This window comes from Plectropomus leopardus, chromosome 6 (genome assembly GCF_026936395.1).
Source record: "Plectropomus leopardus strain MGB_pleo_1.0 chromosome 6, ASM2693639v1, whole genome shotgun sequence".
Lineage (NCBI taxonomy): Eukaryota > Metazoa > Chordata > Actinopteri > Perciformes > Serranidae > Plectropomus > Plectropomus leopardus.
The window spans coordinates 15284767-15309379 of NC_142181.1; the positions used below are offsets into that span (position 1 = coordinate 15284767).

A 24613-nucleotide genomic window follows, 5' to 3' on the forward strand; every position below is an offset into this window, starting at 1 on the left:
TATCTACAACATTTGTAAACATTCAGAAATAGTCTACAAGTGTCTTAGATTTTTTAAAAAGAAAAACAAACAATGTTTTATTTTTTAATTTGTAGCTTCTGACACTGTCACACTCTCCTAAAAGTCACAAGAATACACAATTGAAAACAGACCGCATGTAACCCAAAGTGCACCCTCTCTACGTAAACGGCGTAAGTACATTGCGTAGCATAGGGGTTTCACCATAGACTGTCACGTGGTAGGGATAGTAGTTACTTGGTAACCACGCAAGCATAATCCTGAAGGCACAAACAGGCACGAGTATCTGACTGCTGGAGCTTCCCTCCATTAATTGAGTTACCAAAAGCTCCAAGAGTAGGCCTTTCGGTGGCAAAACGGTATGAAACAAAGGGTCTATTAGTTCGTTAGCTTGCCGAAGACAAGCCAGCTAGCTAAAATGCTTAACTTTAATTTACAGAGGTGGTGAGCTAACGTAAGCTAGCTAGCTGGTGTTATTTCTCCTCCTACAGCCATAGTTTAGTTATATTGCTGCGCCATAGCTTTATAAACGTCCTTCCTATGTGAGTAGAAGAAGCTGTTTAAACAAGCTGAAACCGTGCTGGTCATGTAACGTTGAGCTATTAGCGGTAGCACTTTTCAGTACGTAACAGTGTTAGCTAGCAGTTTAGCAGGGATATCAGCCGGTAGCGTTAGCACTGCTTCAATGCATCACATCAAAGGTGCTTAACCTATCTTTACTCAACAATTCTCATTGCAAAGTAACTGAAACTGAAACGATCATGGGGTGTGACGAATGCTAATCAGGTCTATTTTCTTATGAATGCAAAATGCAAAGTTATATATCAATGATTAGATTAAAGCGTAACCAACGCTGAGTTTAACTGAAGTCAAAGCTTTATATAGTCTAAGTTTGTGCTGTGGTAACACTGGGGAGGGGGTGAGGAAAAATGAGAGGTTTAAACACAGAAAATTCTAAAGTCTAAAGAATCTGTATAACTTGAGACTTTAAAAATATTTAATAAGTATGTCTTTTGTTCAGTAGGCAGTAATCATCCATATATCGCCCACAGTGTTGTCATGGTGTTCTTTTCTGTATACTACAGCTATCACAGCTTCATTACTGCAGCTGAAAGATGCCGCACGGTTCAGATGATGCTCGCAAAAAGTTTATACTGACCACAACTGGAAACTTCTATGGGATAAAGCCTTCATCATCCCTGGTGGACAGCCCAGAGCTCAATAACTTCTTGGACGATGGAAATGAATATGTCCTGTCCTTCAGCAGACATGACAATGACCTTCACTTGTCAAATAAGGTAACACAAATGTTTAAAGAATCATTACAATGTTTCTGAGTGTCCATGTGACAGAATTTTCAGCAGGCTTTATAAGGCAAATATCCAAAACTTAAAGGTCCAGTGTGTAGGATTCAGGGTCATCTGTTAAGAGAAATTGTTTATGATATTCATAACTGTGTGTTCATTCAGTTATGATAACCTGAAAAAGAATTGTTGTGTTTAAAATGAGCCATTAATATCTACATACAAAGTGGGTCCTCTTGTATGGAGTTTGCCATGTTGATTTGATTTGATTTCACTTTATAGTCAGAAATATTTCAAAAATTTGTTTTGGGTCCCAGGATGCCAACTGTTTCACATAAATATACATAAGTACAAAAATACAAACAACAAAATTATACAATAAATGCTACAAATCACAACAGACGTTATGAAAAGTGGATGCAGTGCAACATTTTACTCATTACCTATTACATTCAGTGTTTGAGTCAGGTACACTGAGGCTACTTAGACTGACAAAACAAAAGAATTTCACTATCTGTTCAGTCGAACATGTGGGACTTTAAATCTCCAGTGTGATGGTGAAAGCTTATTCTTCTATCAGTGTGTGAGAGGGATCCAGAGAGGACTTTATTTATGTATCATTCTTGAAACAGCTACTGTTGACTTTGATTTTTTATAAACATGTCATCTTCCTTTGTCAGATTGAAGCATCGGGGGACAGCAGAGAGAAGTTGTTGGTGTTCTTCAAGCTGCAGCCCACGGTGATCACAGAAGATAACCTTCACCAGAGCGTCCTTGTGTCATCCATGTTGGAGTCTCCCATCAACACCCTCTACCAGGCTGTAAAACAAGTCTTTGCACCTGCATTGCTGAAGGTGAGCATGTCTCTGTGTATCTAAGAATTCTAGAGATGCTTTTTGACAGATGTAGGATTTACCAGTAAGATTAACCACAGTGTAAAGCTACTCTTTTTGAACATATTTGAAGTTGGAATTACTCCAAATATTTTCTATATATATAATTAGAAAAAGGCACTCTTTGATTACTAAATTTTAAGAGGAAAAAAAACCAGAGATCATTGAAACAAACTACTGTAAACACCACACCACATACAGCACCATTAGGATATGGAAATAAAGACTTTTTAAATTGTTTTAATGTGTTTGTTGATAAGGGATTTGGGGTTCCCACATTAGAAATGAGCGGAGAACAAGACTATTTAGTCTGAAACTTGAAAAAGTGCCTCTCATTTTCTCTTCTCTCAAGGATGAACGTTGGCGTTCAGCATTTGACCCTAAGCTGGCAGGCCTGCTGAGTGAGCTGGAGCTTGGCCTAGGTTCAGTGGTTCGCCAGTCTGGAGCCCAGTTCTCTGCCAAGAAGGGCCACACAGAGGAAGATATCCTCGGTATGCATAAATATATATTTGAGGAAAGAACAGGTCAGAATGATAGATAGATGGTTTTTCAAATACATAGATTTTTGAGTGACATAACATTATGCAGGCAATTTGGTAAAATGTCTTGCTACTGATATATTTAAATGAAAGGTTAATTCCTAAGACGTAGGGATATGCTCTATCAACTTCCTCAACTTCCTCTACTTCCTCTACTTCCTCTACTTACTCTATTCACTTCCTAAAGGAGGTTGCCTTGTAAAAACAACAACAAAACTAACTTTGAACTGTGATTAGACGAAGGAAACGTTCCGATTTTCAAGCAATTTACTCATATTTTTTCCTCTCCTTGCAGGCATCTTGACTCCCAGTGATGAATTCCAGTACTGGGAAGATCTCTCTGTGTCTGCAGAGAAGAACAGTGTGAGAGAAAGGGCTACATATTTCACAGAGCAGTTTAAACTTATACAAAAGGTATGCTTGCAAAGCTTTATGTCTTAGGACTTGCTATACCACAAATTAAAGTTAAAGTTGCTAATTGAATTGGAATTGCTGAGTTGTGAACTATAGCCATAATTGTCCTTGGCAAAGATTCCACATATAAGTTGGAAAAACAAAAGCAAATAAATTGTTGTACATTTTGCTATTTTAAGTTTGAAAAACTGAAAATTGTGATTCTTAACATAATTTTACATACTTTTTAAACATTTGTGTTTAACAGTTTTTCTGCAAGCACAGCTAAAATTTATATTTCAGTGCACTAGCTAGGAGAAAACTAAATTTAACCAACACATCAAACTATCGGTCTCCTAATGTTTCCACCAGGAGTATGGGGGTCTTGACGGCTTGTCTATGCCTGATGTTGTGGATCTGGTGGAACAGAGCAGGGACACTTTGGATGATGTCTGGAGGCAGACAGATTTTGAACCTTATCCAGAAATGCGCATGGTCCGACTCATGGATGTTATCGGTATGACCTTCTCACATTATTCACAAACCAAAACCAGGAAATGAAAACAAATAATTGCTGATGTTGTCCTTATGATACAGTGTGTCAAGACTTCTGTTTTATAAAGATCATTTAGCAACTGTGGTTGTTGATGTAATAAATGCATATCTCTTGAGAACTGAAACTGGCTTTGTTTTACAAGGAACTCTTCAGTATACACAGTGTACCTACTGTACTTACAGAACATTGCTCGTCAATAATATGTTGAAATGCTAGAGATTGCATTGGTTTAGTATGTTGACTCGGTGGTTGTGCGTCACTGTGTGGATGATTTTGTGTGTTGCAATGTTGTCTTTTTTTGTGTTTGTTTGTGTACAAGGTGGAGCCCTGGGAAGATATGTACAGAGGAAACTGAGTGGTCTTAAAATTTTTGAGAAGTCATTTCTATTTATGAGAGAGAACCTGAGAACGGGAGTTTCCATTTGTGAACAGTGGGTGGTAGCCTGTGAGCATCTGACTGGACAGGTATGGAAGATCAAAATGGGGAAAATTTGTCCACAAACTGGTTCCATAAAAAATGAAAGCCTTTACCATTTACTCTCACAATTTAACACTTCGCTTCAATTCAACTGGAAATAATTGTATCTAAACATGTGACTGGAAAAACCATCTCCATCTTATAAAATATAAGCTAAAGGGAGATAATCAGTTTGATTGTGACTAACACTGAAACCTTATTTAATTGCCTTTTTTTCATAGGTTTGGAAGAGACATGCTCCTCACCCCTGGAAGGGAAACAAGCATTGCCCGCAAACCCTTCATTGCCTTGCAAAAAGGTTGGATGAGGTAAGATATGGTTAGAATCCAGAGTCAAGAAAATACTCTTTACAGTAGACATTATTCAACAGTGCATACGTATATCTCCTTTTCACACAGTATTGTTATGACTGTTGCATCACATTCAGAGCTTAAAATATTAGTATCTTTAGTATTGCTCTTAGTTGTCCCCTCCCTGTTTGTACTTGTTTGTTAAACAGCAGCAGACGTCACATTTAAATGGAATTTCCACTTGATGTTTTTTTTTTTAAAAACCAGAACAAGGAAGGAAACAGAGCCAGAAATTGATTCATAAAGTGACTCCCCTTTTTTGACCTTCACCTTCTTTGACCTTCACCTTCTTTGACTCTTACAAGTACAAGTTTGTTGCAAGTTTTCAACGGGGGGGGGGGGGCTACTGTGGGTTTGTGCTACACTGCCGCAATAATGACTTCTCTGTATCAGACGCAGCAGCTGTATAACCGCAGAGCAAAGTGTAGGTGATGAGGTAACCAGTGGGATACACACATGCACAAACATGCGCATGCAGCAAGCACCTTAACACCCCACAGGACACACAGAGGTAGCTTGACTTCATTCTCTGCTTAAAACTCATTCTCTACTCCACTATATCTTCACATATCAAATAGTGGTTTGCTGTTTTATTAATGCTCTGAAAGTCACATACAGAAACGTTATAACTTAATGTTTGCTGTTACTATCTTTAATTTGTAGTGCTATTTGTGAAGCACCTTATTGATCCAGAAAGTAACTTACTCACATTGGACATTTGTTTAACAGTCTTATGCACAGATTAGATTCCAACTTTTGTTTTTACAAATTGTAAACCTTTATGAGCTCAAAGGGGCCTTTGAAATGGGACAACCTTATCAACTACTTACGGCAAGACCATGAAGGAGAGAGGCTCTGAAAAGGGAGATGGTATTCGATAAACAACCAGCCCCTTGTAACAGTTTGTATGCATGGCAGTGTTTGCAGACCACGATCATTTCCTTGGTACCTCTGTAGAAAACTGCTTAACTATGGTCTGTTATGCTGTTGTAATTTTAGTTGACCTTGTTTTTTTAGCCCAGAGAGGCTACCACAGACTTGGGGAAGTGGCTAAAATGATCCAGAGTCATCACTGTTACATACATACAGATGTATCTTTCCTCTTTATAATAAATTGTATAATTTCCCTTGTGGATATAATCACAAGTGTGGGGGCTGTCTAATACTGTATGTACCCTGTTAGCATTTCCATTGCAGGTTTAACATGCTTATAGACTTCTCTACTTTTTAGCATGTGTCTTCCATACCCATAAACACAGTATTTTAGAATTAGTGCCGTAGTTGGATAAATCAGTTTTAGATTGCAAGTCATGGCGACTCCTGTAAGCCTGATAACACATAGATAACGTGAGAAAACCCTCTCCCTGTTTGCATCTTCCAGGTGGTGACTCTGCGTATGGTTCATGAGAAACTGCTACGTCTGCTGCCAGGTGGAAAGCAGCAGGCTCTGACTTCGGATCGTGTGTTTGAACCTTTCTCTGGACTCAACCCTCTGCATTACAACCCCTACACTGAGGTGAGTTATAGGAGGTGTTGAGTATACACGTGTTATGTATTTGTGATGACTTCTGAATTACCTTGTGTGAGCCTTCTTCGGGCCTTCGTTAATTTCAGTGCCTTTTACAAAATTATAAAACAACATATTTATGTAGCTACTTGCTAGCATTAAATTAACATGTAACTTTGTAAAAGATTAAGACCAAATGAAAAAAAAAGAGTACATACCTTTTTCATGGCACCTCTTTACTTCACTTTTCTTAACCCTTCAAAACAAACAAACTCCACCAATCCTGTCCCTCTTTCTCTTTGGTCAAAAATCCAGTTATTACACTTAGCACGCTTCCTAGAGGCCTGGAGAGCTTTCATTGTGTTGACTGGATATGCTACATTTTTCTGTCGTGTTTATTTTTGGGGTTTGTATTTCGGATTTTGCATTGTTGCTGTATTTGGAGCACATTGCATGTTGCATTTGGTTTTCATTGTCTGCAGCAATTTTTATTTGCAGGGCATTTCTGTTGTATTTGTTTTGGATTTTTGTGTGTGTTTTTGAATTAGCAATGTTTCTGAGGCTGCAGCATGTTTTTCTGGCCACAGTAATTTAGGCAAGAATGAAACATCCATCTTAAACTTAGAGTATGACTTTTTGTTGTATGTTTTTTTTCAGCCTCTTTGGAGAGCAGCGGTGGCTCAGTTTGAGCGCTTAATGGCTCCATCAGAGCAGGAGGTCGCTGGCAGACTAAAGAGCTACATTGCTGATGTCCAAGATAACCCACAACAGGTAGTGAAACACACTGCTTCAGCTCAGGTTGTAGAATATTGTGTGTGTTGTTGGAACTTACTGTATGTGTGTGTCTTCATTGTCTAGCTGTTGCAGGTGTTTCAAAAACACAAGGAATTGATTAGACGTCCCACCATCAGCAAAGAGCTGCAGTCGGAGAGAGAGACTCTACTGGCCAGACTACTGGACTACAACAAGGGTACACAGTTCGACTTCAAAGCAGTTATATCTGTTTCTCCTTGGTTGTGTCAGAAATGCTTTAGTTTAAATGGCGTAGTAAGATGCCTTTGTGGTGAGAGTAAATGTCCTGCCATTGAAAGGCTCTGTCCCTAAAACATTAATATACTCTTTAGCAGAAGCGCTACCTGTTTTTTTGCATAGTAAGCGAGTTGGAAAAAAGGCTGTGTTTGATGTCGGGACAGTCAGTAGTGATACATTGTTGTTCCTCATCTTTAACCCCACCCTTCTTTATTCATTTTCTCAGGCCTGAAGACAGACTTTGAGAGCCGGTGCCATGGAGGCCCTGGAGACAAGTCTGGGCCACTCATTGGCAGGAACCTCCCTGAGGTGGTCAACAAAATTGTGTGGGTGCGACAGCTCATACACAAGGTAACTGAGTGCGTGTGTGTGTGTGTGTGTTTACACATGCACATATCCTGTTTGTAACTGATCACCAAATTAATGGACTTTTGGTCTGTCATTGATTTCCAATTGCTTTCATCAGATAATAAGACACATAGTGATCTGATAATACAACTACAGCTTTTTGCTGATGTTAGAAATACAAATAATTACTATGACAATGAAATAGTTTGTAATGATTTATTTTTCTACGTCCCTACATTAGGTGGAGGACTCTGTCCGTATAGCTGAGGCTCTGCTGTCAGACCTGTCTGGGTTTAAGGGGTTCCTGCATTTTTGTGATGACCTGCTGGAAGTTCTGAGGGCGTATGAACAGGAACAGTTCGGTGACTGGTCAAGGGATATACTATCTGGACTGGCTGACTCAAAGTCAGGGATCAGGTTGGAAACAGTGCACACTAAAACCTCAACTAGCAAGACAGTAGAGTTGCATTGGTATGAGACAGTCACAATACAATAACCATCTGAGAAAATATCACAGTTTTACCGTATCACAGTATTACATCATCATTATTATTATTATCATAACTTACAATTATCCTTAAAGGAATAAAAACATGTTTTTCAGTTGGAAGAGCAAATGTTTATATAATTTCTATAATTGAAACTTGACACCATTTTTCATGGATATACTTAGAAAAGTCTCTTTAAAAAATAGCTAAAATAAAGGTGAGATTCTCCATTGAGTTTTTTTTTCCCCCAATACTGAAGGTAAGCAAATGTACACGGTATGATTATCGTCAATTTTTGTACCACGGTATACCTTGAAACTGTTATACCACTGCAACCCTAGAAGACGTACAAGAATAGTTCAAAGCTATGCTAAATTTAATATTAGTTGTCAACTTATGTCACAGTATCTTGGACAGCAACATACATTTCCTCAATAAAATATTTTTCATTTGTTAATATTCATACTGTTGTTTTTTCTATGTTCATGAATACCTAATTTAGCATAATAATTCATTGAACTTCAGTTGGAATAGTTGCTGGTTTGAGTGGATCCAATTACAATTTTTCTCCCTTTGTATAGCCTCCAGGCCAGTAACCGCGTGATGGACCTGGACCATGTGGACGGCAGGCTAAAGATCCAGTATTCAGACAGGCTGGTCAGTCTGCTCAGGGAAGTCAGGCAGCTCTCTGCCCTGGGCTTTCCCATCCCAGCCAAGATACAACAGGCTGCTAATACTGCAGACAAATTCTACAGACAAGCTATTGTACTAAAACAGGTACGAGTGTAGAGCAAGACACATAAACACAAATTTTCCCACAGTCATTTATTCATTTTTGTCTCATTATTTCTTTTTTTAGCTTGTCTCCAGCTCATATTCTAACAAAGTGTTCTGTGATGTAGGTTGCACATTTCTACAACACCATTGACCAGCAGATGATTCCCTCTCAGAGACCTATGATGCTTAGTCTTGCTCTGGCCTTTGAACAGGTCATCAAGGTAACGTGCACATCTGAAAATAATAATTTTTACTTTCTATGCTATATGCTACATGTTAAATTGTTGTTCTTTCATTAAAGAATGTTCTAAAAATAGTGGAATGGAAGCTAGTGACTAACCAGTTTCTGTTGAAACTGCTATTCTTCCAATGGTCTTTAACAACATATTTTAAACGATAAACTTCCCTGTCACCTATAAAATGTGTTTGATGTTGGTTTTATGTTTTGGATTGTAGATAATCTTTCAGTTTTTCTTTTTCAGAATCCTCGTTCTCAGTCTAAGGAATCAGGTGGTAAACTGCAGATCACCTGGGATAACCCCAAAGAGTTGGAAGTTTATATTGCCAAGCTGCAGTCAGCTGCTGAGAAACTATCCACCGAGAACAGGAAGTTGCGCAAATGGCACACTGACTTTATTGACAAGGTTGTAGCATGCTGTTATATCTTGTCTTCTGTTGTTTTACTAAATAATGAAATGCAGAGGCAGATAGCACTAATTTGAATTGTTTGTTGCAAGCCCATTCCTTTTGGGTCATAATCTGAGATTATTAATTTAAGTCTGGCTGTGTATTTGTCTGCACACCCCTGGGTGCATTTGTCAGGTGGTGACACTGATGAATGTGGACCTTCTAAGACATCAACAGCGGTGGAAGGATGGCCTTCAGGACCTCCGCACTGGCTTTGCCACTCTGGAGGCTCAGGTATTGTGTATAGTCAGGAGTGTCGGTGTCTTGCTCCATGTAATTTTTATCAACATATTTTTACTGAATAATTTTTTACATTAATTTCCAGAAACATTTGGGGTAAACACCCAGGAGATCTGTGCTTACTAAAAATATAATTGCAAATATGCACAATACAAAAATTATTTAATACTCAATACTAAGTTTTTCTTTGGACATACACAACCTGTACAGCACATCTTGATTCTCTCCCCTGGAAAAAAATGACGTGTTCGTGTGTTTAGGGCTTCAGATCTGATGACATGCGGGCATGGCGTCAGCACTGGAACCATCAGCTGTACAAGGCTCTTGAACACCAGTACCAGAGGGGATTGGAAGCTCTGAACAAGAACCTGCCTGAAATACACATAGACCTTATTTTCAAGTCAGTACAGCCTTGTTGTTTTTTTGTGTGGGTTGTCATCTTTTTCTCCCCCTCTCACACATATATAGTATGTTCCCCTCATCTTGAACCATTAGCATTGATTACTTGGCCATGTCACCATTTCACTTCTTGCCTGTCTGTCTCTTTCTTTCTTTCTTATACTACAACATAATGGATTAATTTAAAAAAAATTTTTTCCCTCCTTCTTGTGAATAGGCAGGGCCGTTTACAGTTTCGTCCACCATTTGAGGAAGTGCGAGCACGCTATTTCAGGGAGATGAAGCGATTCATTTCCATTCCAAACCAGTTCAAAGGGGTCAGTGCCCAGGGGGAGGAGCTTATCTTCAGTGTCATGATTGATAGAAATGCCTCTGGGTTCCTCACCATCTTCAGCAAGGCAGAGGACCTCTTCAGTCGACTGCAGGCTATACAACACAAGTTCAAGGTGCCTTAACATCAGATTATTTTCATATTGAAACTGATTATTGTTACTGATTATTATCACTCAACTTTCCTTTAAAACAGTATTTGTTTAAAGTTAAGAGTGTGACAAGTTTTTGAATTTGTAGGGTAATTATGACTATACAAAATGAAGCCATTTTACTGAATCAGAATAACGTTTATTTCCAAGAAGGTTTTCACATACAAGGAGTTTGCCTTGGAGTTTGGTGCACACAGTAAACATATTAAAAGTCCCATATATTGTTTACATGCTTTGATGTTCAAAAAACACATCATTAGATCCCATACAATCTGTCTGACCTTAAATATTCACACTCTGTCTAAAATGCTAATTGTTGGTACTTGTGTCTTTAAGCCTGCCCCCACCCTCCCAAAAGGCCAGTCTACTCTGATTGTTCAATGTTTGTGGGTCTTTCACACTTACTCCCTTGGTGTCTCTACACCATCATTGCCACTGGGGAACCACTGTAACAGCATTGTAGCTGCATTATCTATCTTTATAAAGCAGAGTTGTGACATCACAACTACACTTAGGTCCTGACAATTTGTTTAAAGGCACAATTTCTGAATACGGACTCTGCACATTTCTCTGTGTATATAAGTATACCTGCTTTTTTAGGCAAAAAAAGGAACTCTTACTTTACAATATAAGACTTTTAAGAGGAGATAAAAATAAAAGCATAGTACTGTAAAAGTCAAGAAACGTATTAAAAAATATGGATGAGGAGATATGCAGAAGTTCACAGTTTATACAATATGGACAGTTTACAGAGAAAATCAAATTCAGAAGATGTGTGTTTATGTAACACATATAGACATGTGAAAACGATGCAAAGACAAAGTGATGAATGCCTTAAAGTCTGTGGCAGGCCTGCTGCTATTTGACAGAAATGGGATTTGAACCTGGTCTCAGAGCTCCTTTGCTCATTGAATCACTGCGATAAGCTATTGCTGTACTGTTTTCTTTGAAAGAATGCAGGTTGAATTAGTCATGCTTCCCTACATATAGACTGAAGCTCTGTTGTTTTCATGTCAGCATTTCCCCCCTTTACACTACCCTTATAAAACAGTAAGCCCAGTATAAAATCTCTCCCCCCATTTGCAGCCATGCATATTTAAATAGCAGGGGAAAACCCTCTGTCAGCTCTAGACTTCTTTTTTATCTCCCCTTTTGTAGTTTTGTTTTTATTTGATCATCCATGCTTGGTTTTTGTATGTAGATTTTGTCAACTTGGACACAGAGACATTTAAAATCAGGAAATATGTACTGCACTCAACCACTGTGATTCTGTGTATTGTAGGAGTGGGTGGTGCTGGGCCAGGTTGATTTAGAGAAGTTAGTGGAGAAGCATCTGAATTCTGTGCAAGACTGGGAGAGAAACTTCAAGGCCCTGAAAGTCAGAGGGAAGGAGTCAGAACGTCTGCCCAGGTATACATCACACATAAAGACAAGTTAATGAAACAAATTTATAACATCTCAGTAGAAACCAAACAAAGCCAAAATATGACATATTTTTCAACTTCATTGTCAAAAAATGTGTATATTAACTTTTTAAAAAACATTTGGAAGCCCAAAATTTAACCAGGATGGTCACTATCATCAGCTGAAACTCTTCTTCTTAAAGCAATTAGCTAGCATTTTAATTCTCCCGCCAGGATTAAATATACTTCTTTGGTTCAAAGATACAGGACATTTACACCATAACAATAGTGTCACAGGCACTAATCATCTCCTTCCTTTGTCAGTCAGGAGAAAGTAGACTGTATTACAATAAACTGTGAGCCAGTAAAAGCTGTCATTGATGACCTGATCCAGAGGCTGTTTGACATGCTGCTCTTATCACTCAGGAAGTCCATACAAGGTAAAACCGAGTGGTCATCTTACTTTCCCTTTCCTCATTTTTTTCACTCCTTCGTGGTATTTGAATTGCATTTATATTCAAAGTTATTGCTGTTATTTACAAAAAGCACCAGCCACATCTTTCTCTCTCTGTTCTTGTTTTTTCAATTTTGTTTTTCATTCTCTTGGCCCAACAACATCCCCTTTGTTTTTACTTTCTCTTTCCTTTTCTGTTTCCTTTCCTTTCTTCCTGCCATCTTACCTCTTGCTTTAGGGCATACCCAGGCCATAGACAGTTTTGTCTCAGAGTCAATTGAGGCCTTGTCCAGTCGCCCAGAGAGCATGGAAGAGATTGGTGCAGCCAGTGGCAAATACAATCAGATATTATCCCGCAAACCAGAAGTAAGACAAACACACTCCTAAACTACAGGAACTTTCTTTAATAGTAGTACTAATGATGTGTGGTTTTAGAAATAAGAAAGATTTCATTAAATATTTTGTTATATTTAATGAAATCTTTTTGCTACTCAAGTAAAGTCAAAAAAACATTTTTAATGAGTCCTTTCATGTCATTGTTTTATAATGTTAGCTCCTACTGTCCATGACATGACATGCATGGATTCATAAGTGTATGAGGATTGCACAGTATGTCTTGTTATGTTTCTGGTGTCTGATATTTATCAGTGTCTTGTACAAGTAATTCCATGTGGTATGGGTTAAAGTTTTGACATGACATTGTATTGAACTAACTAAACTGTATGTGTGTAGATCCTGCCTCAGTTCCAGTGTGCTGAAGAGAAGAACCGCTTGCTGCGAGCAGTGGCTGGGGGCGGTCTGGACTCCCTGTCCTCACTGAGGGCAAAGTGGGACAAATTAGAGCTTTTCATGGAGAGCCACCAGCTCATGATCAAAGATCAGGTGACAGACTCACAAACGCATACATGTTAAGTTATGGTTTGAAAACGTCTCACCCCAGATTTCTGTAGCAACAGCTTTCTGCAACTGCTTATCTTTCTAAACTCATTAGATATGTATTAACAATGCAGGTGTACACTTCTCACCTTTCCTCTGTTCTGGCTGTGCTTTTGTCCTACTTGCTTTCTCTCACCCTATTCCTCCCTAAGGTGGAAGTTATGCGAACTAATGCTGCTGGCCGTATAGATGTCTACAGGGCTGATCTGGATCGATTTAAGGCCCGCTGGGACCAGCTGAAGCCTAAAGATGAGATGCTTGAGAGTGGTGATCATGCTGCTTTTCTTGCATGTCTCCAGACCATCAGAGACAAGCAGCAAGAGTTCCAGGAGCTCGAGCTTGTACGCAGTAAACTGCTGTAAGTTCATTTTAATATGCTATATGTTTATTGACTTTCTAATTTTAAGACACGCTGTATAATTTTTTTTTTTATGTTGAAGGGACTATAAGCGACTTTACTAAATTTGATGTGATAAAATTCTAGTCATTTAGATTATCCTAGATTATCCTCCTTCATTTTTATTTTTGAATGTACCTGTGGTTCCTGCTTTCTGTCATCTATAGATATGTTTTTCTATTTGAAGCTGCCTAGTATTATTACTAATGCATTTCCATTTACATACTTGACCTGAAATGATGGGAAAAACTTCATTGCCTCCTCCCAATTACACCTGAGGCCAGGTCATTGTGCATAGCAGCTGTCCCAGACTAGAATCTCTATAAAAGCCTACTTGTAAAGTTTCATCTAGACTTACAAGGCCAAGTTTTAGTGCCTTTATATCAGATGTCAATACAGTCAAAGAAGTAAAAAGTGTGCATCTTACTCCTAGTTCAATTATAACATCTTAACTCCTCTCCTCCAGTGAAGACTGTACCTATTTTGGCCTGGGGGCCCCAGATTTCTCTCTGGCTGAAGAAACAAAAAGAGACATGGACGAGTACAGCCAGATGTGGAGTCTGTATGAGGAGTGGCAGCAAGGCTTCACAGAAAAGGCCCAAGAGGATTGGATCACATTCAGGTAAGGGAATAAATTCAGGCCAGATCTTGTTCTTTATTACTTATTCTCAATTCTTTGGAATTGTTCTTTTTTGTCACTACTCTGTTTTCAAGTTTGTGTTGATATGTATATTTCTTTTGTTTTACAGGAGTAAGACATATGTGTTCGAGGAATTTCTGTTCACATGGCAGGACAGACTTAGGAAGCTGGAGCAGCCCACTGCAATGTCTGTTAAACTGCAAGGAGAAGTGGACAAATACAAGGTAGACAGTAATATAGTTGGTGGACTAGGATAACATTGTCTTCTCTTCAGTTTGAGTTTATTTATAAAAGACTGCCCCGGGAATGACATCTCTCTGTACGCCGACCCGGAGGCTAATATTGCTCTGCTTTCCTCGTCAAAAAGTCAATGAGATTTTTCCATTGGATTTTGGATCACTGCAGAAAATAAGCTCTGTGGTAAACAAACTTCTTACATGTTTTGTTCAGCAGGATAATCTTGAATGAACAAATGAACACCACATTAAGGATTTCTGAAGCTTTACTGCAATCGCCAGAGGTAAAAAGCTAATGTTAGGCTCTAAACGAAGTACGGTTTGGTCATGTCACACTGCTAAGAGGCTTTAAAGCTGTGTTGCGCAGTTTGTCTTGATACTGTTCTGAAATCTCATTTAGCTACTTGTTAGCAACTGCCTTTTTTAAGACACATAGAAGCTTCAAAGTTTGCGAGTGGGATTCTTACCGACGTATTTTATGTTGTAGAACAAAACATGAAAGTCTCTTAAGTTAGTGTTAACCGCAGACTTTATTTGAGACTTCTAACAAAAAAAACATTCAAAAATCTCACTGGCTTTGAGATGAGGAAACTAGATGTGCCAATTCATTTCCAGGTTTTAGGCCTCATTGGGGTTCTCTATAGAGGAGCAAGTCTAAAGACCCTCAAACAGTGCTTTAAGTATACAGTGTTTATTATGCTCAAAAACAATGCAGAAATTTTGGATAATATCCTTTCCGCTATTCTTAGATTCTGCAAGGGTGTTAAATGTTAGTGTTAGTCAGTGCAGCATAATAGGAGAAGTCCTGAGATCAGATCATTCAAAATGGTTCTTTTGGGAAGCATACATAGTCAGAGCATTTGATGGCAGTCAGACATCTGCACTACATTTTGTTTCAAAAAAATTTTGTAATTGTAGCACTCAAAGCAACCTCACCTGGTCACTACAATCAAAAGGCTTTATGCTCTGGGAACCACAATATGTATTGGAATATTTAATTGCATGGTTTTGAATATACAAATTTAATAGCTTTACAAAAAAAGAGCGCATTAGTGTTGAAAGAACTATAGACAGATGATGGTGGTTGAAGAATTCTTCTGGGTTTTTTTGTATTTTTTTTTCCACACTTTTCCATCTGTACATATAGAACATGGTTCCAGTGCTGAAGTATGTACGTGGGGAGCACCTGTCGCAGGACCATTGGCTGGACATGTTCCGTTTGCTTGGCCTTCCCAGAGGGACAACTTTGGAGAGACTCACCTTTAATGACCTCCTCGGTGTGGCAAATACCATAGTAGAAAATGCCTTGGAGCTCAAGGTATGTATGCACACTCATGCATAAACAAATACGTACTAAATAGAAGCACACACTTCTATAGGGACATACACTTTTTTAAAATGTCAACTTTTTGTTTTGTCTTCTTAGGAATGAGATAATGATTGATAAAATATGAACCGTAAAGGTTACCAGCATTACTGCAGTGTGCGGTAAAGGCCACTCACGGACAGCAGCTAGTAAGAAATTTTACATGACCATAAACTGTAGGTTTACGGACATGTTCACAAATAGTATCTAATTAAGAGTTATGCATGTAGATAAAGTATAAGCATTTTTGCCTGTTTTTGGCAAATCCTGAATACAAATGAAAACAATTTTTAACGCTCTTCTTGCAACCATGTAAACACATTTAACCTAATTAGAAAATGCTGATATCTTGGATCGAAGTACTACCTCTCATTAATTTTGGAGCAATTGCAGGCCTTTAGATTGTGATAAAAGCTGCAAAATTATCAAGTTTTTCACCTGGCCGCTGTGTTGGGAACAGCCTGCCTACCAGCCTAGAGGAGTAAAACAGGTGGACCTAAAAGGATGCTCTATACTGTTTTTTTTAATTGTATGTAATGTAGTGAATGGGATTCATGTGTTTGTACATACGCATGTTTGTTTTTAGGACCTGAACAGTCGTGCTCAAGCAGAGGTGACAATCAGAGAAGCACTTAGGGAGCTGGATTTGTGGGGAGCTGCAGCTACCTTTAACCTCACAGAGTACACTGACAGCAGCAGGCGCACTCTCACCCTCATCAAGGACTGGAAGGATATAGTCAACCAGGTAGATACACGGGCACACCGAAATCAACAAAGATGGACTCTGGGCCAATCAGGGTTAGGCACTACAGTTTTTCAGCAAAGTAAATTACAGGTTAAAGCTTATGTCACATTTTGACCTCAACTCTCTGGTAAAAAGCAGATGGCATCCAGCAAATTAGAAGGGTGTGTTACTCTTAAAAAAAAAAATGTGTCCGCAGTAACTGCTCTCAGCTTGAGTAATATGCCTGTAATCGAGATTACTCAGCATCTGCTTTCTGTTTTGAGTAACTGCCAAAAACCTTTTAGCTTTTTTCAGTAAACACTACTTTCTAATATTCCTGTCATCTATAGTAACAGGTCTCATGATCACCTTTCTGAACATAGCCCTCTATAATAAGAAATCATCTCATACCCACTTAGTCTGATTTGTTCTGCTGTAGTTAGTTAATCTTTTCTCTGTTAAGATTTTATTATTTCAAATAAACTGGACTCTTTGTTGTTGATTGTGCTCCTTGTACTGTATGTACTTATTGAGACATTTAATTCATGATACAGAGCTGGCTATATATAGAGAATACTTTTCACAATGTTATAAATGATTATCTGCAGCAGCTGACACTGATCAGTCCTTAGTTGTTGTTCTTTTGACTGAAGGAATGAGTGTCATGCTGATATAACTATCTTTACACTGGCTAGCTTTGAGTTTTAGAACTGATTTTAAGACACTACTGAGCATTTCTAATTAAGCATGTCTGTACCTGGTCCATAAAGATATGTCCTTACTAAACATCTTATGGAATCTTGTGGATATCAAGATGGTCTGGTATGTTAAAAAGTAAAAAGGTATTGATATAGATAAAACAGATATGGATGATACCAATAAATGATAGCCTGACCACTGGATGATGTACTGTGATTTTCCTACAGGATGCCCTTTACATACTTTGTTTTGTATTTATTTATTTATAAATATATTTAAAGTAGTTTCTAACTCTTTAACTTTTCTGCCTCTGATAAAGGCGTGATTTAAAATGCTGGACTCTGACTCTAGATAATGCTCTTTAATGAGACAGTATATGAAAATGGAGTCTGCATGCAGAGCAATGTTTATGAAAACACTGAATTATTTTGAAAAGCTCCTTCAGCTGATGTTGGAATTTCCCCTTGTTGTATTATTTTTGATAATCAGTTTTTCAGGCAGGTCAATTAAACTGACCACTTGGTAGATAGACTTGGGAGGCAGGAAAATGCCTTAAGGAAAATGCAGGCATATCTACTAGCACCATTAAATGAAATCTTAAGGATTAGCAAACACTGGCTTTATCACCGCTCTGTTCCAATCCAGGTGGGAGATAACCGCTGTCTGCTGCAGTCTCTGAAAGACTCTCCCTACTACCGCAGCTTCCAAGACAAGGTCAGTTCAAAGAATCTATGAATGCACTTTTATAAACTTTAAGTGGTTCATTTTTATTTTGGGGAAAAATAAATCTCCCTAGACTTTCTTTTTATTGAATATACAACATGTTTCAACTTAATCAGATGAATTGCTATAGTCTAATGTTGCATGTTTTTTTTTCGCCAAATTTTTGATTCAAAATAATAATAAGGTTCATTTATTATGGTACTCTTACCAATGTTACTGTGTTTTCTCTGTGTATGTCCAGGTCAGTCTGTGGGAGGTTCGTTTATCTGACTTGGACGAATACCTGCTGAGTCTGAATGCCATCCAGAGGCGTTGGGTTTATCTGGAGCCCATTTTTGGACGAGGGGCATTGCCTCGGGAGGAGGCCCGCTTCAAACGGGTTGATGAAGATTTCAGGTAGTCTGTGTGTGTGTGTGTGTGTGTGTGTGTGTGTGTGTGTGTGTGTGTGTGTGTGTGTGTGTGTGTGTGTGTGTGTGTGTGTGTGTGTGTGTGTGTGTGTCTGTGCGTGTGTGTAACTGTATTACACCCAAGTTTGAAATTAAAAGTACAGTGTACATTTAAATGCAATGAAACACGTCTACCCTGGCTCTCTCAGCCCTTGAGCCATATATGAATAAGAGTACATATAAGACAACAATAATATGGAATCCTCCAGCACTTTAAAACATGTGAAGAGCCCACGCTGTTCAACATCCATTTAAAGGTGCTTGCAGTGCATCACATTAAAAAATTTTAAGTGCTAGATGTGTGTCCTGTGTGTCCTACAACACTGAGAGTTATTGTAAGTGTTTGCTATTCTGTAATCAAACCGCCTGGGGGTAAAAATTGTCTCTATGATGGCTGGTCTGCATCCAGAGAGCTTTTGCTCGGCATTAAGAATCAGTTGTTGGCTAGAATAATGCGGGTCAAATGTAGAGCCGCTGAATTTGTCCAAGAGATGGCAATCGCACTGCCCACTCCTAGTCTGAAATGAAGCCCTATTAACTGTATTTGAATATCCTCAAATTTAAGCTTTAATTTTGCGTTTAAACCTCAGTCAGTTTCATTCCATATAAACCCCTATACTGATGCTAATTTTGTTTCACACTTTTTTCACATTTTTTTGTGTAACTTTCAAGTTTACTGTGGCTGATAATCAGTATAAGACTAGGATCGGGTGTCTTTTGCAGGGAGGAATAGACAAACAGAATTTGTAATACAGACAGAATGTGTTAATGCACATTCAGTAAGAAAACACTTTCTTCATATTTGTTACAGGTCTATAATGTCAGACATTCAGAGAGACAACAGAGTTGTTTCCCTGAGCTCGAGGGCAGGCATCAGAAACTCCCTGGTCACCATACTGGATCAGCTGCAGCGCTGCCAGAAGTCCCTTAATGAGTTCCTGGAGGTACACACGTGCATTTTTGTATCGAAAGATTACATTAGTGTAACATAGGCTGTAAGCATCACAACATATGTTTTTTTATTTTGTGTGGTTTTTACAGGAGAAGCGCTCTGCCTTTCCACGGTTCTACTTCATAGGAGATGATGATCTGTTAGAGATTCTTGGTCAAGCAACCAACCCAACTGTCATCCAGTCACACCTCAAGAAACTCTTTGCAGGTTAGAAAACTCTGGTTTATCCTGTTCTTTTTTTCCTTTTTATCTTATCATCCCATGCTGAGACTACTGCAGCTCACTCCTGGCTGGTGTGCCTGCATATGCCATCTGACTTCTGGTCTTAAACCTCCCCAAGTTCTCCCACATGACCCCGATCCTCTGCACTGGCTCCCAGTGGCTGCTCAAATCTGTTTTAAGACACTGGTACTTGCCTATCATGCTGGGAATGGCTTAGGCCAATCTTACAAACAGGACATAGTTAAACCCTACACCCAAGCCTGTCTACAATGCTCTGCTACTGCCAATCAGCTTGCTACTCCCTCATTATGAAGCGGGCTTGTATACTATTCCACAAAGTCAAGATGCTGTCCAAACTCGTGGTGAATGGTGAAATGAACATCAGGACAGCAGATACTTTACAAACCTATTGTCACAGACTAAGAACTTATCATTTAGACTGTACTGTGGCCCATAAAAAAAGACAAAAGAAAAAGAAAAACACTTTTTCATATTTCTCCTATGGACTGAAATGTAACTGTTGAGGTAGATCAGCATATTTGATTAAGCAGATGTGCTTGCATGATTCTTGCACCTTTTGGGGTTGTTCCTACAAGGTTGAGTGCACTTACTGTAATGTAACACAATGTTATGTTGCGCTCCTCTCTGTTTTTCCGGTCTATCTTTTGCTCTGTTCCCCTCTCCTCTCCTCTCTTTCTTGTATCTCTTGTATCATAGCATATTCTGTTGGACAGTGAATCTAATCTGTGTTAATTATCTGTGCAGGTATCCACAGTGTTGTATTTGATGAGCAGTGCCAGCACATTGTCGCCATGTGTTCTTTGGAGGGAGAGATAGTGCCACTCAGAAACCTCATACGCATCTCCAGCCTTGTGGAGGTAAAGCTGTTGAACAGTATATTTGATTCAAACACTCGAAGGTATGGATGTATGTGTTTGTTTCAGTGTATTTAAATAAGAGTATAATGTATTACTTTTTAATAATGGATTAATAACAAAAAATATTTTATATTACTTAACCTAAGAATTTTACAGACTGTGTTTGCCTCTTTGTGCGTGTGTATGACCTGTTTCTCTTCCTTCAAGGAGTGGCTCAGTAATCTGTCTGTGGAAATGAAGGAGACTTTGAAGCACCTGCTGTATGAATGTTTGTCAGCAGGGAAGAAAGGGGAGGTGGACCCCTCACGCTACCCATCACAGGTACATGCACACTTTTTATACAACTCAAGATACGTTTTTGAAGTTCAAATCTAAGACAACACAGTAATTTTTGACCCATGATGTGATATAAGAGAATTTTCCTTTTAAAACATCTTAATTACTCTGAAGTGTCTAAACTTTCTTATTTTGTTATTTGTCGTTAGATTCTGTGTCTGGCTGAGCAAATCCAGTTTACTGAAGATGTGGAGAGAGCTCTGAAAGAGCAAAATTTGCAGCAGCTGGACGTGGAGCTAAATGCCAAATTAGAACACTACACTACAGTGGACACCAGCTCTGACGATCAAGCTAACACAGGTAGTTCTGTCTGTGAATTTATGTGTATTTGTGTCAACTCTCATCTTTTCTGTGACTTTGGTTATGACCACGACCGCCTCTAAAATGTCCTTCACATTCAGTCCAAATGAAGAGGAGGCATTTGTATCCTAACATGTTAGCCATAGCATTATTATAAGTTGATAATGTGTCAGGGCTGGTTGACCGTCAGCTTGCTTTGGGGTTTGTCTGACCACAAGTTGCCAAAAAGAAGAAATGCATTTTTAAACATTGGCCTGGATGCATTTAGTGCATGTTGATTAAACTGACAATAGAGATGTAATAAAGATAATCTTGTTAGGTTAAGTTGTATGTAGGATGAATATATATACACCCCGGATTCTGATTGTTATAAGTTCTTGGTCTCTATTTGTAATTTCCTCTTATCTTATCCTAAAAGTTGTTCAGCTGCATATTTTATCTCCCGGTGCTATAACAGACTAAGTTCTGATTGTAATTTTGGATGGCATAATTCAAAATTGAGGGGATAAAACAACCTCTGATGTCTAATGACTAATGACTAATGACAAATACAAACCCAGATGGTGGAAGCTAGCAGTGTTGTATCCTGTGTGATGTTTTTTGTCCAGAGGTCATTACATTTTTAGACAAGCTGTATTTGTAGCATGTTAAACGATTCTAATGATGTAGTCCTGCTCTCTTACCCCCATTTTCTTCTTTTTTCGTTGATCATATTCCTGACTATATTAACCCCCCAAATCACTATGCTCTATGAACACTTGCTACTTCCCACTTGCTTTTTGTTCCATTATCAGACTCCCTCTTATGTTGTTATAATAATCTTGGGTTGATACTTAGGACTGAGAGATTACTGTCGAATGACTTCTCTTGTGTGCATCTTTTGATAGCCAGTCGGACACAAGAAGCTGCAGAGGGGCAGCACCCTTTAAAGCTGCAGATGCAGTAGCTGGCAGGCTAACGAAATGACTTGGGGTTGAATATATGGCTACATAAAACATCACAGCTGAGTTTTTTAACAGAACTTGAATTTGTAAAAAGGAATTAAAAATTTAAATCACTGTTTTTACTGGCGCATGAGATGAAAAGCTCTTCAATAACCCTGGTAGTGGCACAATTTCACAGTACATTGCTGCCAAATTCCAAATTTCTGTGTCATTTGAAAAGTTACTATGAAAAATAGTGCGTTTCACTTGCACAAAGTGTTACTAGAGACAAATTTCTCATCACTTACTTAGATTTCTTGACTGAATTTTTTAACAAAATTATAAAATTACCAAGTATTTTAGCCCAGTGCTGTAATGGAAGTCATTATATTTGCAGATAATTTGATTCTTTTCGTGAACTCTACCAGTCACACTTGAAATAGAACCCATTTCCATGATAACATCTCATTAAATTACCGGCTCTCTTAAAACAACCAGGTAGACTTAAGAGGCTTCAGAGTGGCACTACTGATTAAAGTAGGTAAAGTAATGGCAAGAAGGATAATCTAATTACCCAGTCTACATTAATGGGCCATAAACCTTGGTGGGGAGTGGGACTGATCTCCCTTTTGGCACAGACACAAGACAAGATGGGTGTTCATTTGGCAAGTTATTTTTATGCTTCTAGGGCTACGCTGACATCATTGATGCATTCCTACTCACAAGGCATTCAAAGCAGCTATGCAGTTCATAGCAATTGGAAAGACTCTAATTTGCAATATGAAATCCCAGCTTCAGAGATATACGTAGAAAAGAAATCCATAGAGAAGAGTCATGATTAAAAGCTATTTTAGGCCTAAACTTTCTTGTATGGAAGGCACCATAACTGCTTTTAAGGAGTTGTTGCTGGAGCTTGGCAGTAAAAAGAAACTCTGTTCATTCACCTTTATGTCGCACAATTGTATGCATAAATAAACAGATTAAAATAGGATCCCTCACATATTTGTTCAAGTTGTAGTAACCAAGAAAGGCACTTCAGACAAGGATTTTTCTTTACATTTTTTTGCTCATTTGAAACTATCCTAAAACTATAGAGGCTACTTAATAATTAGGGCTGTCAGACAAGTCAGCAACAATGATAATGTTTCATATGTATTTTTCTGCATTTTCTGCAGTCATTTATGGCAACATTGCAGGGTTGATATTGACTTTTTAGAGTATCAGTGTGGCTTTATTCATATCTGTAAAAGTTGTTGTTGGCCTACACAGTGAATGGTCTTCTTTATTTTTCTCACCAATCGATACAATTCAGAATTTTTACTTTAAACAGCTTTCCTTAAGACTGTCAATCACTGCTGGGTTATGGTAACATTAAAGTTATTGCCATTCTGTCTCTCTACAAAAACATTAGTAACGCAGTAAAAAGAGTGCCCATTGGGGTTATCCAATGACCTGGGGTTAATATGAAAGAGCAGCAAATAAAGTAGTAAGTAATTATTAACAAATTAGCAACTAAATGTCAATAAGAGTCTATTTATCGAAGTAAGTTTTTGCTTTGAACCAGCAAGACTTTTAAAAGGCTTAGACAGCACACTGTTTAATATTTATTTATGCAAAAGTTTGTGTTTACCACTTTGCATATATATCTTTTTCATTTCAAATGTCAAATAGATTTGGCCTCATTTAATACTGCATATGGCATTTACAAAAACAATCTTCATTTTTAATCAAGTTTGTTATTTGCATAACTTTACCAATTCTCCCATCCTGATATTTTTGCATGTTTTCCTGTACAGAGTCCAGCGTCCTGCAGCTGAAGCTGAAGGCTTTGATCCTGGATATTATTCACAACATCAGTGTGGTGAAGCAGCTTAGCCAGGCAGGAGTCACTAGCCCTGACGCCTGGGCCTGGAAGAAGCAGCTTCGCTTTTACATGGGAGCAGACAAATGCTGCCTCATACATATGGTGGATGCACAGTTCAGCTATACATATGAATACCAGGTGTGTTAGCATGAACATATAAGTTTTAACACTTCTCTTGTAATTGACTAAATGAACACTCCAAAAATTTCACTGTTTCTCAGGCTGCAGTTAATCTTGATTAGACACTTGGTGATCAGTCAGGATTAAAAGAAAAGACATTTTCATCTTATTGTGAGGCAACTGATTTGTGCTTAGAAAATGTGAATTATTTCTGTACTAATTAGTCGTCTCACATTCATGATTCACATTTCAGCCAACGTTAACACTTCTATATTACCACATACTGTGCATGCAATTTATATTTTCTCTCTGCAATTTATCAACAAATATGTATCAGAAGTTCTCATGCATGCACAGTCTATTTTGACAAACTGATGAATAGACATAGTGCATACTTTACATACCATAGTCACTTTTTTTGTAGTATCATACAGTGTAGTACTGGGCTGTCAAACACATCCGTACATACTTAACTTAAGCTTATCCACAACAACCAGTGGAGTTAC

At 38.3% G+C, this 24613-nt stretch overlaps 1 protein-coding gene across 5 annotated transcripts in view; it reads left to right on the forward strand.

Moving 5' to 3' along the window:
* The first annotated feature begins 265 nt into the window (after positions 1-265).
* The window catches only part of dync2h1 (dynein cytoplasmic 2 heavy chain 1), a 127327-nt gene continuing 102979 nt past the window's right edge, over positions 266-24613 (forward strand). For all 5 annotated transcript variants that reach the window (XM_088078855.1, XM_088078858.1, XM_088078856.1 and 2 more), the window contains exons 1-36: positions 266-377; positions 1104-1316; positions 2003-2176; positions 2568-2706; positions 3050-3168; positions 3520-3664; positions 4023-4168; positions 4403-4489; positions 5913-6047; positions 6696-6809; positions 6897-7008; positions 7294-7418; positions 7657-7832; positions 8485-8680; positions 8806-8901; positions 9163-9324; positions 9503-9601; positions 9868-10007; positions 10224-10452; positions 11771-11898; positions 12216-12331; positions 12584-12711; positions 13078-13227; positions 13434-13639; positions 14145-14300; positions 14428-14542; positions 15702-15872; positions 16507-16665; positions 17989-18057; positions 18308-18462; positions 19324-19456; positions 19554-19671; positions 20452-20564; positions 20772-20885; positions 21050-21200; positions 23920-24125. In XM_088078855.1, the coding sequence (XP_087934981.1) occupies positions 1134-1316; positions 2003-2176; positions 2568-2706; positions 3050-3168; positions 3520-3664; positions 4023-4168; positions 4403-4489; positions 5913-6047; positions 6696-6809; positions 6897-7008; positions 7294-7418; positions 7657-7832; positions 8485-8680; positions 8806-8901; positions 9163-9324; positions 9503-9601; positions 9868-10007; positions 10224-10452; positions 11771-11898; positions 12216-12331; positions 12584-12711; positions 13078-13227; positions 13434-13639; positions 14145-14300; positions 14428-14542; positions 15702-15872; positions 16507-16665; positions 17989-18057; positions 18308-18462; positions 19324-19456; positions 19554-19671; positions 20452-20564; positions 20772-20885; positions 21050-21200; positions 23920-24125 (4965 nt within the window). In that variant the 5' untranslated portion in view covers positions 266-377; positions 1104-1133. The remainder of the gene's footprint in view (positions 378-1103; positions 1317-2002; positions 2177-2567; positions 2707-3049; positions 3169-3519; positions 3665-4022; positions 4169-4402; positions 4490-5912; positions 6048-6695; positions 6810-6896; positions 7009-7293; positions 7419-7656; positions 7833-8484; positions 8681-8805; positions 8902-9162; positions 9325-9502; positions 9602-9867; positions 10008-10223; positions 10453-11770; positions 11899-12215; positions 12332-12583; positions 12712-13077; positions 13228-13433; positions 13640-14144; positions 14301-14427; positions 14543-15701; positions 15873-16506; positions 16666-17988; positions 18058-18307; positions 18463-19323; positions 19457-19553; positions 19672-20451; positions 20565-20771; positions 20886-21049; positions 21201-23919; positions 24126-24613) is intronic.